The sequence below is a fragment of the Hyla sarda genome, chromosome 12, assembly GCF_029499605.1.
Source record: "Hyla sarda isolate aHylSar1 chromosome 12, aHylSar1.hap1, whole genome shotgun sequence".
NCBI lineage: Eukaryota > Metazoa > Chordata > Amphibia > Anura > Hylidae > Hyla > Hyla sarda.
The window spans coordinates 80,810,339-80,826,797 of record NC_079200.1 but is presented as its reverse complement, the minus strand read 5'-3'; the positions used below and the strand labels follow the sequence as shown (position 1 = coordinate 80,826,797).

The window sequence follows — 16,459 nt, the reverse complement described above, 5'->3', positions numbered from 1 at the left end:
CCACAAGTTCATACACTGCTGCCTCCTTCCCCCCTCTGAGCAGAACTTGTGATTGTTCATCCAGTGCCTCCTGGTGCACCCAGAAAATACAACAACTTTAGTGATGACTACCAGGTACACAGGCAAAGCAGTAAGCAATTTTTTTTTGCACCATTCAGGTTCTCTAGAAAGCTGGATTACAGCTGCCCTAGTTACTATTAGAATGCAATATTTAGCCTCCTGGGTAGATTTGGCTTGGTGGAGGGGGCTGGGATCTGTAGGCCAGTTTTGGTATTAAGAAGTAATACTGACAAGTAAACTTTTTGACATGTCACTTTTGTCTTTACAGTTTGGTGCAGAATTCCGACGTTTCGCTTTGGAAAGGTCTAAGCCTGGAAAGTTTGAAGAGTTCTATGGATTGTTACAACACGTGCATAAAATCCCCAACGTGGATGTGTTGGTGGGATATGCAGATATCCACGGAGACCTTCTTCCTATTAACAACGATGACAACTACCACAAAGCAATAACCACCGCCAACCCCTTGCTGCGGATATTTCTACAGAGAAAAGGTAACATCTGGTGCAGGCTTTAACCTTGGCTTTATTCTACCTGTTCAGCTAGAACAGTCTCTACGTCCCCCCCCCCCCCCCCCCCTCTTCTCTTCATATGGGTCTATGGATGGAAATATAAAAGAGTTGTGGCTTTTAGAAGATGAGGAGGAAAAAACAAAAATAGAATTTGCTCTATCCATAAGGCAAAAATAGTCTGTTTCCTTAAGGGGTCCATCTATTCGTCACATGCAAGTCTCGGTACGTTTTTGTAAACCTGTACATGAGCGCTATAGTTTACATAAAAATGCCTGTGCATCCTTAGTGTTGTATTCAGTGTGGTGGGCACAGCGGTGATCTCGTGCTGTGGGTAGGGCAGTGAACTGGCACTGTGCACTGGACCTTGATGTAACTTTGTTTTTAGTTTCTTCCCTTTTTAGAAAACGTTTAGTAACTTTATTAATTTCATTGCTTTGGTAGATAAACAACCTCCCACATGTGCATCCTGCGTAGCTCAGCGCTTCTTTGCGCAGTCACTGCTGTTATGTCTGGAGTGACGTGCAGACTTTAGTTACTTTGTGTTTTCTTATGTTCTCCCTGGTGTCGGGAGTTTCTGGTCTATTAATCTTTCTTTGTATTTACTTATGGTTCAACCAGAGATTTAAAGAGCATGTGATGATCTGTAGGAGTCACCACCCAAGTTTCCTGAAGCCCTGAATGGCCAATCAGCCTCGCTCGCCTTCGGTATATCAAGAATGATCTGCCATTCAGTGTTTAAAAAAAAAAAGCTGGACAAAATAGTTTCCGAAAGTTATTTCTTAATGCCGAACTCTCAAAAAGGTGTAACAAAGAGACTGAAAACAATGGCCCAGATTTATGTTCCCTGAAACTAACTCTCTGGTTTTGCCAATAGCAACCATTCACAGCTGACTTGTTGTCCTGGGACACGATCTAATGTTTCACATTCCCAAGACCATGGAAATATATGTATATTCACACACTGAGTGGTGGGTCATGCTTGTGTTTGCCAGGTCTGACTGGCTGTCTCTCGTTCCCTTAAGCCATCACGTATAATGGAATGATTATATTACTGTACTAGCTAGATGTTGCAATCGTCCACACAGTTGAGTTTCTTTCACACGACAAGTTCCGGATCCAATATGGATTCTGCCTTAGGGCAACTTTTGCAGATTGGCTCTTCCAGGCCAAGGAACCCATCATTATGTATATTGTTTACAAAGTTTCAATACGTAATGGACTACCACAATTGAAGTTTGTATTCACGTCACCATAAGGATTATATATATATATACCCAGTCATCTGTGAGCCCCCTCTTGTGCTATGACACTGGTATCTGATGTTAGGGGACAACTACAACTACTTATGGCCTCATACAGTACCTGGGAAGGGTTATCGCTCATCTTTCTGACTCTGAATTACCGTATATACTCGAGTATAAGCCGACCCGAATATAAGCCGAGGCCCCTAATTTCACCCCAAAAACCCAGGAAAAGTAATTGACTCGACTATAAGCCTAGGGTAGGAAATACATCATCCCCCCCCCCCCCCATGACATCATCCACACCCCCCGTCATTAACACCCCCGTCATCATCACCCTGTCATCATCCCCCTCGTCGTCATCCCCCCCCTTCATCATCACCGCCTGTCAATCCCTTCAATTCAGTGGTGTTCAACCTGCGGACCTCCAGATGTTGCAAAACTACAACTCCCAGCATGCCCAGACAGCCATCGGCTGTCCAGGCATGCTGGGAGTTGTAGTTTTGAAGCATCTGGAGGTCCGCAGGTTGAAGACCACAGCGGCCTTCATCATCATCCAGACTCCCTTTAGTTTTCTACTCACCTCCCCTTGGTGGGAAGGAAGGGTGAGCTGGTCCGGGCCATCTATGCTGCAGGGACCGTCCGGTGGGGAGGGTTAGTCCTTCCGGGCTGTCCATTTTCACTGGGAGGCCCTCTTCTCCACTCCTGGCCGGCCCCTGCGCACGGACGTCCCTGTGCGGCGGCGTCAAGGCAACGTCACTAGAATGGGGCCGGATCAGAGAACAGGGCCTCCCGGTGAAAATGGACAGCCCGGAAGGACTAACCCTCCCCACCGGACGGTCCCTGCTGAAAAACTCGGCTTATACTCGAGTATATACGGTAGTTATAAATGTGCGTTCATATACGGATTTACGTTCTTCCCTGCTCTCCATCTTATCATTCTAACTTTACTTTAGTTCTGTTTGTGCAAGTGTAAGCTCAGTATGAAGGAGCCTGTAGATTGCACTTTACAGCTGAAGGGCATAGAGAAAAGTCAATGTAAATTGTGAGAATCCTCAGTAATAAAATATTGTGGTGCCTGTGGGGCTTCTGAAGAAGATGCAAAAAGGGTTTAGCTGTAAGAAGAGCGTGTGTGCAGCAAGGCCCCATGGGTGTAGAGGGGCAGTGTTTGTAATGTTGCCTGGTGACTCTTCTATGTGTATGTGGGTGATGCACAGATGCCATAACACAGCCCTGGTTATCCTCGGGCCACTGATGGCAACACACAGGCCCCGAGGAGCCTTCCTAGCTATAAGCCGGCACATAAGCAGGTCCAATCTTTAGGTGTAAAGCTTCATCGTTGTTGAAGCCCTGCAACTTTCTGTTGGACAATGGGGGAGACTTCTCAAAACTTGTGGAGAGGAAAAGTGGACTCGTTGACAATAGTATCCAATCAGATCGCTTTTTTTCATTTTTAACAAGGCCTTTTGAAAAATAAATCTGATTTGTTGCTATGGTCAACTTTTCCTCTGCACAGGTTTTCTTAAAGGGGTTCTCCGGTGCTTAGACATCTTATCCCCTATCCAAAGATATGGGATAAGATGCCTGATTGCGGGGGTCCTGCCGCTGGGGACCCCCGGGATCTTGCACGCGGCACCCCGTTTGTAATCAGTCCCCGGAGCGAACACGCTCCGGGGACTGATTACAAACGGGGTGCCGCGTGCAAGATCCCGGGGGTCCCCAGCAGCGGGACTCCCGCGATCAGGCATCTTGTCTAAGCACCGGCGTACCCCTTTAAATCTCCCCGTTCATCCTGCTCACATGGTTGATGGGCTTGTTACAGTGAAGCGGCAACACTAGATTATAAGGTAGCAGAACCCTGTACAATCCAATGGTTATCTCCTCCCCCATGGGCATGTTATTAAAGTGCTGGTGTCTCATGACAGTGGCACCTGAAGATTGTCAGACTCAGTCTGTGACTGGTGTGAATGATGGAATTTACTGCTTGGTTTATTTTTACCATCTCCAGTTGTAGAACAACTTTTATGAATCTTTGGAGGACAGGTTTTCTGCTGAGGGAATTCTTCTCAGACATGCTTACCTGGTAATTCAAGATTCGTGGGACATCTTCCTTCTTGACAGCCCTAAAGTGATGCTAAAGGGTTAAGGAGAACCGCCTTGTGATAATGGGGCTTCAGACTTATGGAATTTGATTCCAGCTTCTCTGTCACCTGTGTTCGGATGAGGGAATATGGGGGGAACATTTATCAATGTTTTCTTATGTAATCCTTTTTTAGTTCTTTTTTTCTTACTATGTTTTTGCTTATGTGCGACTTATTTATCAACTGGTTTCAGCCTGTTGATAAATGTCTTTCACGTAAGCAATTTTCTTTTTCTATTTTTGCTTTGGTAGTGGCTTTTTCTCCTCCATGTCTGAGCTGGAATAAATTTAGTAGGTTCTTTTTCCTGTAATGCGCCTTTTTTCCTACTTTCGCACTTGATAAATCTCTGACCACTGCAAGTCAAAAATCACTGCATAATCAAAAAGTTGCACAAAAAATAGAGTAGTCGCACATGTGACTTTTTTGCGACAATTTTAAGCAAAAAAAAACAAACTACTAAATGCTTTAATAAATGTCCCCCATAGTTGTCAGGGGGAGTGGAACCATTTCTGTATGCAAGTAAAGACCCCAGCATCATTCCTGTACATTCCTTCTCCCAGTTTGTGTGTTTACATGAACCCCTGTTGTTCACTGTCGGCATACATGTTGCTGTTTGTCTGCGCTGGGTGATGGGTTCCGTGTGGATTTCATAGTTGTAGAAGCAGCCTCTGAATAAAGGATGAGCGGCGGAGTGCAGGTGTCCTGTCCATCCATTCATTGCAGTAATACTATCCACTGCCGTGGTCCCTGCAGTCATCAGCACTGCTCTGTCCTGCTGTGTGATACCACATACGCCGATATGTTGCCACCAAGAACTGCCCCACAAAGCAGCCAAATGTCAATGTTTTCTGTGTCACATGGACACACACATATATATAGATGTGTGTGTGTGTGTGTGTGTGTGTGGCTGTTTTGTACCAATGTCATTGTGTGGTATATCCACACATACAAACATACAAAGTGAAAACAGAACTTTAGATTTTTTTTCTCCCTGCAAATATATTCACAGCTGACAATGTATATCAAAGCAAAAACCAAGCCATGAGGTAGAAAGAGCTGCCTGTAGAGCTCAGAGACAGGATTGCGCTGAGCTTCAGATCTGGAGTAGAGGGCAAAGAGCTACACTGAAAGTTACCAAGAGCACAGCAGCCTCTATAATTATTAAATGGAAGAAAGGTGGAACAGCCAGGACTCTTCCTAGAGCTGGCCGCCACACTAAACTAGGGCCTCTTCATAAGAGAGATGGCCAAGAACCCAATGGTCACTCTGGCTGATCTCCAGAGATCCTGTGTGCAGTTGGGAGTAACTTCCAGAAGGTCACCTATCACTGCAGCACTTGTGTGCTTTATGGCCAAAAAGAAGCCTCTCTTCAGTAAAAGACACATGAAAGCAGCCTGGAGATTGTCCTCACAGCCTCAGAGGGATTTTTTTGCAAAGATTCTCTGGTCTGATGAAACATAGATTGTTATTGGCCTTTATTCTAAGCATCATGTCTGCTAACCACCTGCCCAATATCATTCCTACAGTGTAGCATAGCGGTGGAAGCATCATGCTAAGGGGGTGTTTTTCAGCGGCTGCCATAGTAAGACTGGTCAGGGTTGAAGGGAAGCATAAAGGGGTACTCCGGCCCCAAGACATCTTATCCCCTATCCAAAGGATAGGGGATAAGATGTCTGATCGTAGGGGTCCTGTCGCTGGGGACCCCGCAATCTAGCATCCAGCACCCACCTGTAAGTACTGCTGGAGGTTCTCAGTCTTTTGCCTCCCGACCACGGGAATGGATTATCGTGACGTAGACTTGCATTGAGGGGGCGGGGCATGACATCACACGGGGCGGATTTGTGACATCACGATAATCCGTCCCTGTGATCAGGAGGCAAAAGACTGAGCACCTCCAGCGCTTCTGGCAGTACTTACAGGTGGGTGCTGGATGCTAGATTGCGGGGTCCCTAGCGGTGGGACCCCGCGATCAGACATCTTATCCCTATCCTTTGGATAGGGGATAAGATGTCTTGGGGCCAGAGTACCCCTTTAATTGGAGCAAAATACAGAAATTCCTAATATCAATCTCATCCAGAGAGCTCTGGGCCAAGTTTTAGCTTCCAACAAGACAATAGTGGGAATTTATCCAGAGAGGAGTAGGTGAACTATTTATCTACACCTTTTTATTTGTGTGTGGTGGTAATGTGTACGTGCCCCAAATTTATTAAAGTGTTTTATTTCTTAAAATGTGATAAATATTGTGGTAGTACACATCTTTTAGAAATTTCACTTCAGTACACCACTTTGTGTGGTTCATACCCTGTGACTTTTTCTGCAACCTTTTTAACCCAAAATGTGCAACTTTTTAAATATGCTGTCTACGACCTGTTTTGTAAGCCAGGTCTGGGCTGGTGTGCGACTTGTCTCAAATCTACATGATAAACTCATGACCACTGTAAAAGGTTAACCAGACTACGGCATAGCTTCCAATTTATGGGGAAAAAAAAGCTTCTAAAGAAAAAGTTGCAATGGAAAGTCTTTATACTGCAAATCCAAATAAAGACCAATGCTATAACAGATGCACACCCAAAAGAATGTGTAGTAAAAGAGAATAATACATTTTATTAAGAATACATGAAATACAAAATCAGCAAAAAAGACAAACAAGAATAAAAACACTTAAAAAGGCTCATACTGAGCCACATTACAGCAGGGAGACCCCAGGATATGGGTGTAGATATAATGTCAGAACTCCCTATCCAAAGTAACATATACCTCTATTAACCCCTTAATGCTGCATAGATACTCGCAAAATGTGCGCAAACAACAATATTGTGATACTGTAACCATAAAAAGACCGGCAGAGAGAATCAAAAATCATGAGAGCCAGTCGAACTCAATAATATAAGGTCTATAGTGTACATAGTCAAAGGTAATAACAGTATTAAATGAGTAAGAGTAGCTGGTATACAACCATCTCATAGGGGGGGAAAAGCCAGGCAGACAACACTAGAGTGGATTATTGACAACTCTATGAATGTCCGTGAGTAGCCCAGGCAGAGCCTGAGACTAGTAAAGGGTATAAATACCTACGTCACTGCAATATTTTAGTTTTTCCTCTTTAAAAATTTTTTCAAGACGTTCTATAATTTTGTTAGGTGGAAAAACTTGAATTTTGTTGACTTTAGCATAAGTCCACACCATAACTAAAAGAGGAAGGATCTGAAGACTTTCTAAATGCATTGTATATATATGGATGGATATTGTGTGCTTTTATATGTATACTGCATGTATGCCAAGAGAGAATCCCATAGCAGAGAAGAATTGGGCCCCTTCTTGCTCTGATTCACATCACTGCTCCCCCTATATCCAGAGTGTGGGTGACCCATACCTTACTAGAGAAAAAAAAGAGGTTGGGCTACTCTGTCCCTCTGGTTGCTTTGCAAATGCTGTGGATCCCATAGTGAGGGGAGAGACTTTGAGTATTTGGCCATCTTTATAAAAAAACACTCAGCCTAATCTTTTATGGAGGAGCCCTGTTCCCCCAACATCTGCCACTGTTGTATTTGTGTCTGCGTGTATTGTTGAATGTGTTGATCTAATGTATGCATATGCCATGGTTGTATGTACACTGCTCAAAAAAATAAAGGGAACACTAACATAACACCTAGATCTAAATGAACAATCGTATGAAATACTTTCGTCTTTACATAGTTTAATGTGCTGACAACAAAATCACACAAAAATTATCAATGGAAATTAAATTTATCAACCCATGGAGGTCTGGATATGGAGTCGCACTCAAAATCCAACTTTGATGTAATGTCCTTAAAACAAGCCAAAATGAGGGTCAGTAGTGTGTGTGGCCTCCACGTGCCCGTATGACCTCCCTACAATGCCTGGGCAAGCTCCTGATGAGGTGGAGACTCCTGGACAGTCTGTGGTTCAACGTGGCGTTGGTGGATGGAGCGAGACATGATGTCCCAGATGTGCTCAATCGGATTCAGGTCTGGGGAACGGGCGGGCCAGTCCATAGCATCAATACCTTCCTCTTGTAGGAACTGATGACACACTTCAGCCACATGAGGTCTAGCATTGTCTTGCATTAGGAGGAACCCAGGACCAACCGCACTGGCATATGGTCTCACAAGGGGTCTGAGGATCTTGGTACCTAATGGCAGTCAGGCTACCTCTGGCAAGCACATGGAGGGTTGTGCGGCCCCCCAAAGAAATGCCACCCCACACCATTACTGACCCACCGCCAAACTGGTCATGCTGGAGGATGTTGCAGGCCGCAGAACGTTCTCCATGGCGTCTTCAGACTCTGTCACGTCTGTCACATGTGCTCAGTGTGAACTTGCTTTCATCTGTGAAGAGCACAGGGCGCCAGTGGCGAATTTGCCAATCTTTGTGTTCTCTGGCAAATGCCAAACGTCCTGCACAGTGTTGAGCTGTAAGCACAACCCCCACCTGTGGACGTCGGTCCCTCATATCACCCTCATGGAGTCTGTTTCTGACCGTTTGAGTGGACACATGCACTGGAGGCCTGCTGGAGGTCATTTTGCAGGGCTCTGGCAGTGCTCCTCCTTGCACAAAGGCAGAGGTGGCAGAAGTAGCGCTCCTGCTGCTGGGTTGTTGCCCTTGATGCCTCCTCCACATCTCCTGATGTACTGGCCTGTCTCCTGGTAGCGCCTCCATGCTTTGGACACTACGCTGACACACAGCAAACCTTCTTGCCACAGCTCACACTGATGTGCCATCCTGTATAAGCTGTACTACTTGAGCCACTTGTGTGGGTTGTAGACTCCATCTCATGCTACTACTAGAGTGAAAGCACCGCCAGCATTCAAAAGGGACCAAAACATCAGCCAGGAAGCATAGGAACTAAGAAGTGGTCTGTGATCACCACCTGCAGAACCACTCCTTTATTGGGGTGTCTTGCTAATTGTCTATAATTTCCACCTGTTGTCTGTTCCATTTGCACAACAGCATGTGAAATGGATTGTCAATCAGTGTTGCTTCCTGAGTGGACAGTGTGATTTCACAGAAGTGTCATTGACTTGGAGTTACATTGTGTTGTTTTGTGTTCCCTTTATTTATTTTGAGCAGTGTATTTATATGTATAGTGTGCATTGTTTGGTGTATGCTTTCTTAATGTATAGGTAAGTGACTCCCACCATATTGTCATGGTTTTTCCTCCCTGTGGTGTTAATCTTTGACTTTCCTCCCAGTTGTATATAAATTCCTTGCTGTCCCGGAGTCTATAATACTGTAACCTGCAGGGCAGAGGGTGGGGGTTTTTTGTAGTAATTTGGTGACTTTTTCTTAATTTTTTACAGCTGCTCACCTCGTAGGCCTCATGTGCTGGGAATTGCTTTGAGGCACGGCCAGACTCTGCTCCTTGTGCTTAGAACCCTGTGTCATAGACCATAGTCCTTTGATGTGTCCTTTTCTTTTCAGTTGTTTAAAAAAAGTGTTCATTAATAATTATTGATGTGTGTGTCGGGGAAAGCTGGGTGACAACCAGTATGGCTGCCTCTTCTTTTTGTTGCCATGCCTTGGTGTGTGTATATATATATATATATATATATATATAATATATATATATATATATATATATATACATATATATATATATATAATAATTTAGTATGGCTGCTGACTGGCACAGCAGCATGGTATAATAGAACCCATTGTTCCTGTGGCAGATAATGGAGCAAACTAGAACTCCTAGTCTGGGACGTACAGTGGAGTAGATTTAATGGGGTGTAGCTGGCAGGTGCCCAGCAGGTATTAATGTTTCCTTTCATGGTAAAGGGCACATAAGGACAAGAGGTTGCCCCATCCCTGCTGCGTATTCCTTCCTGAGCTGCGATATTGATTCTAGAAGCTGCAGCTGCGGGCATTGTTATGACATCAGCGATGGGCATTTGTCCTTGTCCTGCAATATGTCACTGAGGCGCTGCTTCTCCTTGCTTCCCATCATTGTTTTTATTACATTTGTGGGTACATTTGGTTTATCTGGGATTGTGTTGATGGGTTATCATTTACGGAACAAGCTCTCTTAGTGACGGGGGAGGGGGCATTTATAATCCAAATGTAAGTGACTAGGGATAAGAATTCTATTACAGTTCTAGACTCCTGTAAGGCTGCATTCACATCCCGGATCCCGTTTCTGTACAAAAAAAGTATGTCTCCAAACCGGACCGAAACGTATGCAACCATATATGCCCCCTCACGTTTTTTCAACCGCATACGGTTTGAAAACGGATGTCCGTTTGCATACCTTTTAATACGTTTTCCTTGAAAAAAAAACTGATACGGTTTTATGTTTGTCAACATTTTAAATAAAGTTCTTTTTTTTTATTGAATTTCCCCCCCCCCCCAAAAAAAAAAAATCTATTAAAAACCGTATTGTGCAAACCGGATGTAACCGTACGCACATACGGTTACCATAGAACTCCATTTTATAATAACAGTATACATGTTGGATACAGTTAGAGATGAGCGAACTTACAGTAAATTCGATTCGTCACGAACTTCTCGGCTCGGCAGTTGATGACTTTTCCTGCATAAATTAGTTCAGCTTTCCGGTGGGCTGGAAAAGGTGGATACAGTCCTAGGAAACTCTTTCCTAGGAATGTATCCACCTTTTCCAGCCCACCAGAGCACCGGAAAGCTGAACTAAGCCGAGAAGTTCGTGACGAATCGAATTTACTGTAAGTTCGCTCATCTCTAGATACAGTATTTGGCCAGGACACAAAACCGTAGTAGACTACGGTTTGGTGTAACGTTAAAAAACGTATAAACCCATATAAACCCGACCTGATGCCACGGTTGGCATACGGTTTACAATGAAATATCTATATATACGGTTTGTGATACGTTTTTTTTCAATGAAACCGGATACGGCAACCGTATTGCAAAAAGGAGTCAGAGTGAAAGATGATGTTTTTTTCCCTGCCAGGCTTCGGTAATAGTCTGGGAGAGAGGGGATAGTAGGTGGTCTGGGGGCTGTCAGGTTGCAGCCAGTGCACAGAATGTAAAACTTTAAGGAATGTCTGGTTCCTGGCACGGCCCTGCACGATGGATAACGTCAGTGTAGAGAAGAAACATTCACTGCACTGGAGGATGAACCCTCTAAGCTGGGGTGCGGATTTCTGCCCATTTCCAGTATTGGGTGATTCATGTGTGTGGATTGATGGGGGTTGTTGTGGCGCATAGTTCTATCATTAATAGTCAAGTATATGAGTAACAAACCTGAATTAAAGCTTTATGGCTCCCAGTATGCAGTGCTCCAGAGGAATGCGCGTAATGCAGCAACAAACCTTTGTATCGGTAGCGACTCTTGTGTAACAATTACACAAACCATAGGAAACCCATGAAGGTTGTGAGGCTCACTGCAGTGTGGTATGGTGCAGACCGTCACCCCCCCGTCACCTTTATACTATTGCACATGTCCCCTATGAGGTGTTCTTTAGAAGCTAAAAATCTGTAAAGACTGAATACTTTTCATAGCTGAGGGTTTGTTTTAGTTGTATCCATTCCTCTGAGATCCAAGTGCTCTCATTTACTGATGTCAAGCTAGTGTTTCCCAACCAGGGTGCCTCCAGCTGTTGCAAAACTACAACTCCCAGCATGCCCGGACAGCCGAAGGCTGTCCGGGCATGCTGGGAGTTGTAGTTTTGCAACAGCTGGGGGCACCTTGGTTTGGAAACACTGTGTCGAGCAGTGAACCTAAAAAAAAAAAAAAATGTAAAAAAAAAGGATTAGGTTTCAGTACTTTATGTACAACCATAATGTACTTTCCATTATGCAGTTTTGTGGTGTGTAATACAGAATTTAAAAGGTAGGTTTGTTAGTTTTAATTTATCGATTTAAATAGGTAATGAATGTAGTCAGTAGTAGACTCTCTGGCCCTGATTTACTAAGGCTAGGTTCACACTACGGAATTTCCGCCTGCCATTCCGCTTTGAAATTGCAGGCGGAAATTCCGCTTGCTAAAATGTATAGTGTAATGAATGGGTTTCCGTTCACAAATTCACACTTTGGAATTTGTGAACGGAAAATCCGCTTGGAAATTTCCGCCTGAAGAATGGCGTTGCTCTTTCTTCAGGCAGAAATACTCACGGAACACATTGCAGTCTATTGGAGACCACAGTGTCCGCGCGGTCCTAGCGCCGACTGATTCAGTCTGTGCTGGCCACACTCGGAATCTCTGGGCGGAATTTTTCTGCCCGGAGATTCCGTAGTGTGAACCTAGCCTAAGAGTGTTGTGTAGGTTTCTTTATGGGTTTTAATTCCCTACAATTTATTTTCCATGGTATTTACTAAGGTTTCCCTACATTTTGCTTTTTATTTATTTTTTATTTTTTTTTTTTTTACACATGCTCTGATCTGTCTGGTTTTCCTCAGCTGAAATCCACCACATTTTCTGTGGAAACCTTAGTAAATATGCTGGGTTTTTGTGAATTTCGGGAACAAACCCCTTTTCGGTGACCACTCTCACTTTCCCAGACAGCCACGCCCCTTTTTCGGGTTTTCTTAGTAAAATGGAGAGTTAGTGTGGTTTTTTCAATTCTGGCGCAGACAGATGGCCGATGCGCCAGAATCTGGCTCGCAACATGTCGGGTTTGCAATAGTAAATGAGGGCCTGTAAGTCCCATTAAAGTAAAAAAAAAAGCCTGCTACAGTGTGTTGGCATAACTTTTTGCTGTAATACCACCATATACTGGTGATGTAGAGCCCTATCACAGCCTTACACATACAGCCAGGCACATTAACAGTATTTGCAGCTTTTTAAGCATTTGTTTTTTAAAGGAAAACCTTCCAGTTCTTGCAGATATCTTGTGCATCATCTGATAGGTCCAGGGGATCATAGCCCTGCTTTACTGATGGATAATAGGGGTGGTGATATAATCTTAAAGGAGTACTCTGGTGCAGAGTATTCCTGCTCCGTCCTGCCTGGGCTGCAAAAAAATGAAATAAACCATCTCTCACTTCCTGGGTTCCCGTGGAGCGCCACTACAGTTGATTGGTCCTCCGGTCCATCCTCTTCATACTTCCGTGTGAACGAAGCGTCACATGGCGCTCAGCCTATCGCCGGCCGCTGTGATGTTCTGCCTCGGCCCATAATAGGCTGAACGCCATGTGACGCTTTGTTCACACGGAAGTATGAAGAAGATGTACCGGAGGACCGATCAGCTGTAGTGACGCTCCGCGGGAACCCAGGAAGGTGAGTGATGGTTTATTTCCTTTTTTTTTGCAGCCCGGGCAGGACGGAGCAGGAATACTCTGCACCAGAGTACTCCTTTAACTTTGCCACTACATTTGGGATAATTGTAGCATCTCCCAGGGGTCGGTTGGTCGGTGCACACTGCCAGGAATGCCACTCTGCCAGTCAGTGAGGTTGTGTGTCACATCTGCAGATTCTAGGTTAATGGGGGGGGGGGTAGTATAGAATGCTGGTTACAGGATAGTTTTTTGCTTCCTGGTGATGTCATCACTCAGTCATGTGGGGTAAAGGTGAGCGGTGACTAAATCGGCACTCACCGGGTAATGATATAACAGAAAGGTGTATAAATGACGTGTAAGCCTAACCTAGATGTGTTGCCCAACAAATACAACCCTAAAGTGTGAGAGGCGCAGCCCCTTGTCTCTGCCAGGTTTGTGTATTGCAACCAGTCCAGCCAGATTCTATTTACCCACAGTCTCTAGTCTTATTAGACAGGGAGAAACTGTGTGTGTTTTCTGCTCTGTATTGTAAATGCTTCTTCTCACCATGTATAGGTCACTAAGGGTGCGCATACAAGTTTCCGTAACAGTAAGTAGTAGCCTTGTACCGTATCTGTATTGCCACAAATCCTCATCGGTTTGCTGTAAACTGGTTTATAATGAATTACTGAATATTTGTGATAACTACACATGAAATTCAGATAAAGTACAAGACTACCGCTCCCGTTTACTGCAACATGCGTGAGCATCATGTGCCCGTCTACTTTCTGCAACTTTCTAACATATTTTGGAGAAACTTAGTAAAGAGATTATATAGCACAGTCTTATGAAAAGTACACTGAAGTTAGATGGCAATTTCTTTAATGGTCTTTTTTATTTTTATTTTTTATATTTTTCTTCTCCCTCCTGAGGCCATACCTTTTCTGCTAAGCCCAGCCCCCATAAAAAATAATAAATAGGCAGGAGCAACATATTAGGGGAGAAAAAAAAAGTAGCAAAACACTTTGACAAACAAGTGTGCACCAAAATTTCCTTTCTTAAAAAAAGTCCTTCCTTTACTTTATTTACTGTACAAAATCTCTGCTTGCTTCTACTTAATTTACTGTACAAAATCTCTGCTTGCTTCCATTTAATGAGAACGTTCCTGTTATAAAATTGAAAAGTTAGAAAGCTGCCCTGTCCTAGTCCTACTTATGCAGCGGATGTGCTCGTTTTGCCTGATCCTGGAGTGTAGGGTTATTGTAGCTGTGTCAAGCTCATGAGAATTGCCTATACTGATCTATTGTAACAGGCCTTCAGCTGTTTTTAGCCTCTCACTGTAAACAATGAAGCAGTGTATTCCTGCAGCCCAGAGTGTTTGTTTTCTTGGCTCAGGTTATACGTATTCGGCCTCTAATTTCACCTTCATTTGCGGCACAGTAACAATCTCCCCGAGCATATATATAATTCATATTATAGATCCTGCGGCTTTAAAGTAAAACAGGAATTGTCAGTGATAACAACTACAAGACTCTGCTGTGTCTAACCAGACTCCTGATCATTCAGAATGGGACAAAAATTATAAACAAAATGCAGTCCTTTTGTCATTGACGTCCCTGACAGCTGTGTCATTGTCAGTACCAGAATATCACCCCCTTATGATGTAGACCCCGAATTTACAATGATATGGCCCTGGTGGTCTCCAGGAGGCCAGACTCTTGGAATTATTAGAAGTTTTATCAGGGCTGGTAGAGAGGAGACTCGTCCTGTACACATTATTCTTACATTATATTTTCTCTCTTGTGCTAATTGTAAAATTCTGACTTTCTCTTCTACAGAAGAAGCAGACTACAGTGCCTTTGGCACGGATACTCTGACCAAAAAGAAGAATGTACTTACCACAGTTCTGCGCCCAGATATCAACAAGAAAAAAACCCATCTTGTTATTGGGATGCCCAGCGACTTCAGGCCAGTTTCCTCTATTATCGATGTCGACATTCTCCCTGAAACTCACCGCAGAGTGCGACTGTACAAACATGGAATGGAGAAACCTCTGGGCTTCTACATCCGGGATGGCTCCAGTGTCCGCGTGACACCACATGGCTTGGAGAAAGTGCCAGGCATCTTTATATCCAGGCTTGTTCCTGGAGGACTTGCCCAAAGCACCGGATTATTAGCGGTCAATGACGAAGTTCTCGAAGTTAACGGAATTGAAGTTTCTGGGAAAAGCCTGGATCAGGTTACAGACATGATGATAGCAAACAGTCACAACCTCATCATTACAGTGCGGCCGGCCAACCAGCGCAACAACGTGGTACGGAACAGCAGGAACTCTGGAAGCTCTGGGCAGTCAACTGACAGCAGCACAAGTGCATACAGCAACCTTCCCCCACAACAGATCATCCAGAACTTCCATCCTGAGGAGGCACAGAGTGATGACGAGGATATTATTATAGAGGAGGGCAGCACCTCAGTCATCCCCAGAGCGGCGCCATCCACTGAGAGCCTGGATTCCTTAACTCAACATAACTCTTACCATGACACTTCACAGAATGGATTTATATCATCCACATATCGCACACACTTATCTGCCAGCTCTGGCAGCCTGGACCACATTGGGCATAACCACGACACTAAGATCTTGGAAGAAGATGGCACCATTATTACACTGTGAACGCCAGATCGGACGTGGCGACTGGCGCTGCCTCGTTGCACATATTATAATTATTATTTTATTTTTTTTAGTTTTAGCCTTTTGATTCATGTGACATTTTACTTGCAAAATCATTTTTTTATATTAAGAAAATATATTGTATAGTTGTATCTCATGCGCAGTTCACGTATCTCCGCAGAGCTTGCAATTCTATTTTTGTGAAATGAAGGAAAGAAAAGAAAAAAAAAGTTTGTTTTTATGTTGGTTTTACATTCCATAGGCGAACAAAAGGCTCCTCGCCCCATAGCACCACAATGACAGAGGCGAGGTGCCTGCATCTGTGTGCATAATATTATGCATTTTGTATTTTCAGATATATATTTTTTTCCAATTTGAGCAAAAATGTAATGTTCCGTTTTATTTAAGTGTGTGACTTGCAAGGGTTTGGTGCCATGATGAGCAGCCTCTGTGTACGATAATCGTCGGTGGGGTTTTTACACTGGAGTTATTCTCAGAACTGGTAATAAAACTGACGGACCTTGCTGGGTGATGTGCTGGGACCTGCTGGTTGTCACTGACTCTGTCCCTGTCAGATGTCCCTTTCTTGTATGCCTGGTTTTGCATTTAATGTATATAATTACCTGTAACCAAATTTGTTGG

At 44.0% G+C, this 16,459-nt stretch overlaps 1 protein-coding gene across 1 annotated transcript in view; it reads left to right on the top strand.

Annotated features, from left to right (window-relative positions):
- Nucleotides 1–15,884, top strand: part of PARD6B (par-6 family cell polarity regulator beta) — a 30,402-nt gene extending 14,518 nt beyond the window's left edge. The window contains exons 2-3 of the mRNA XM_056549216.1: nucleotides 329–551; nucleotides 14,985–15,884. Coding sequence (XP_056405191.1) covers nucleotides 329–551; nucleotides 14,985–15,820 — 1,059 coding nt within the window. The 3' untranslated portion in view covers nucleotides 15,821–15,884. The remainder of the gene's footprint in view (nucleotides 1–328; nucleotides 552–14,984) is intronic.
- Nucleotides 15,885–16,459: the final 575 nt, after the last annotated feature.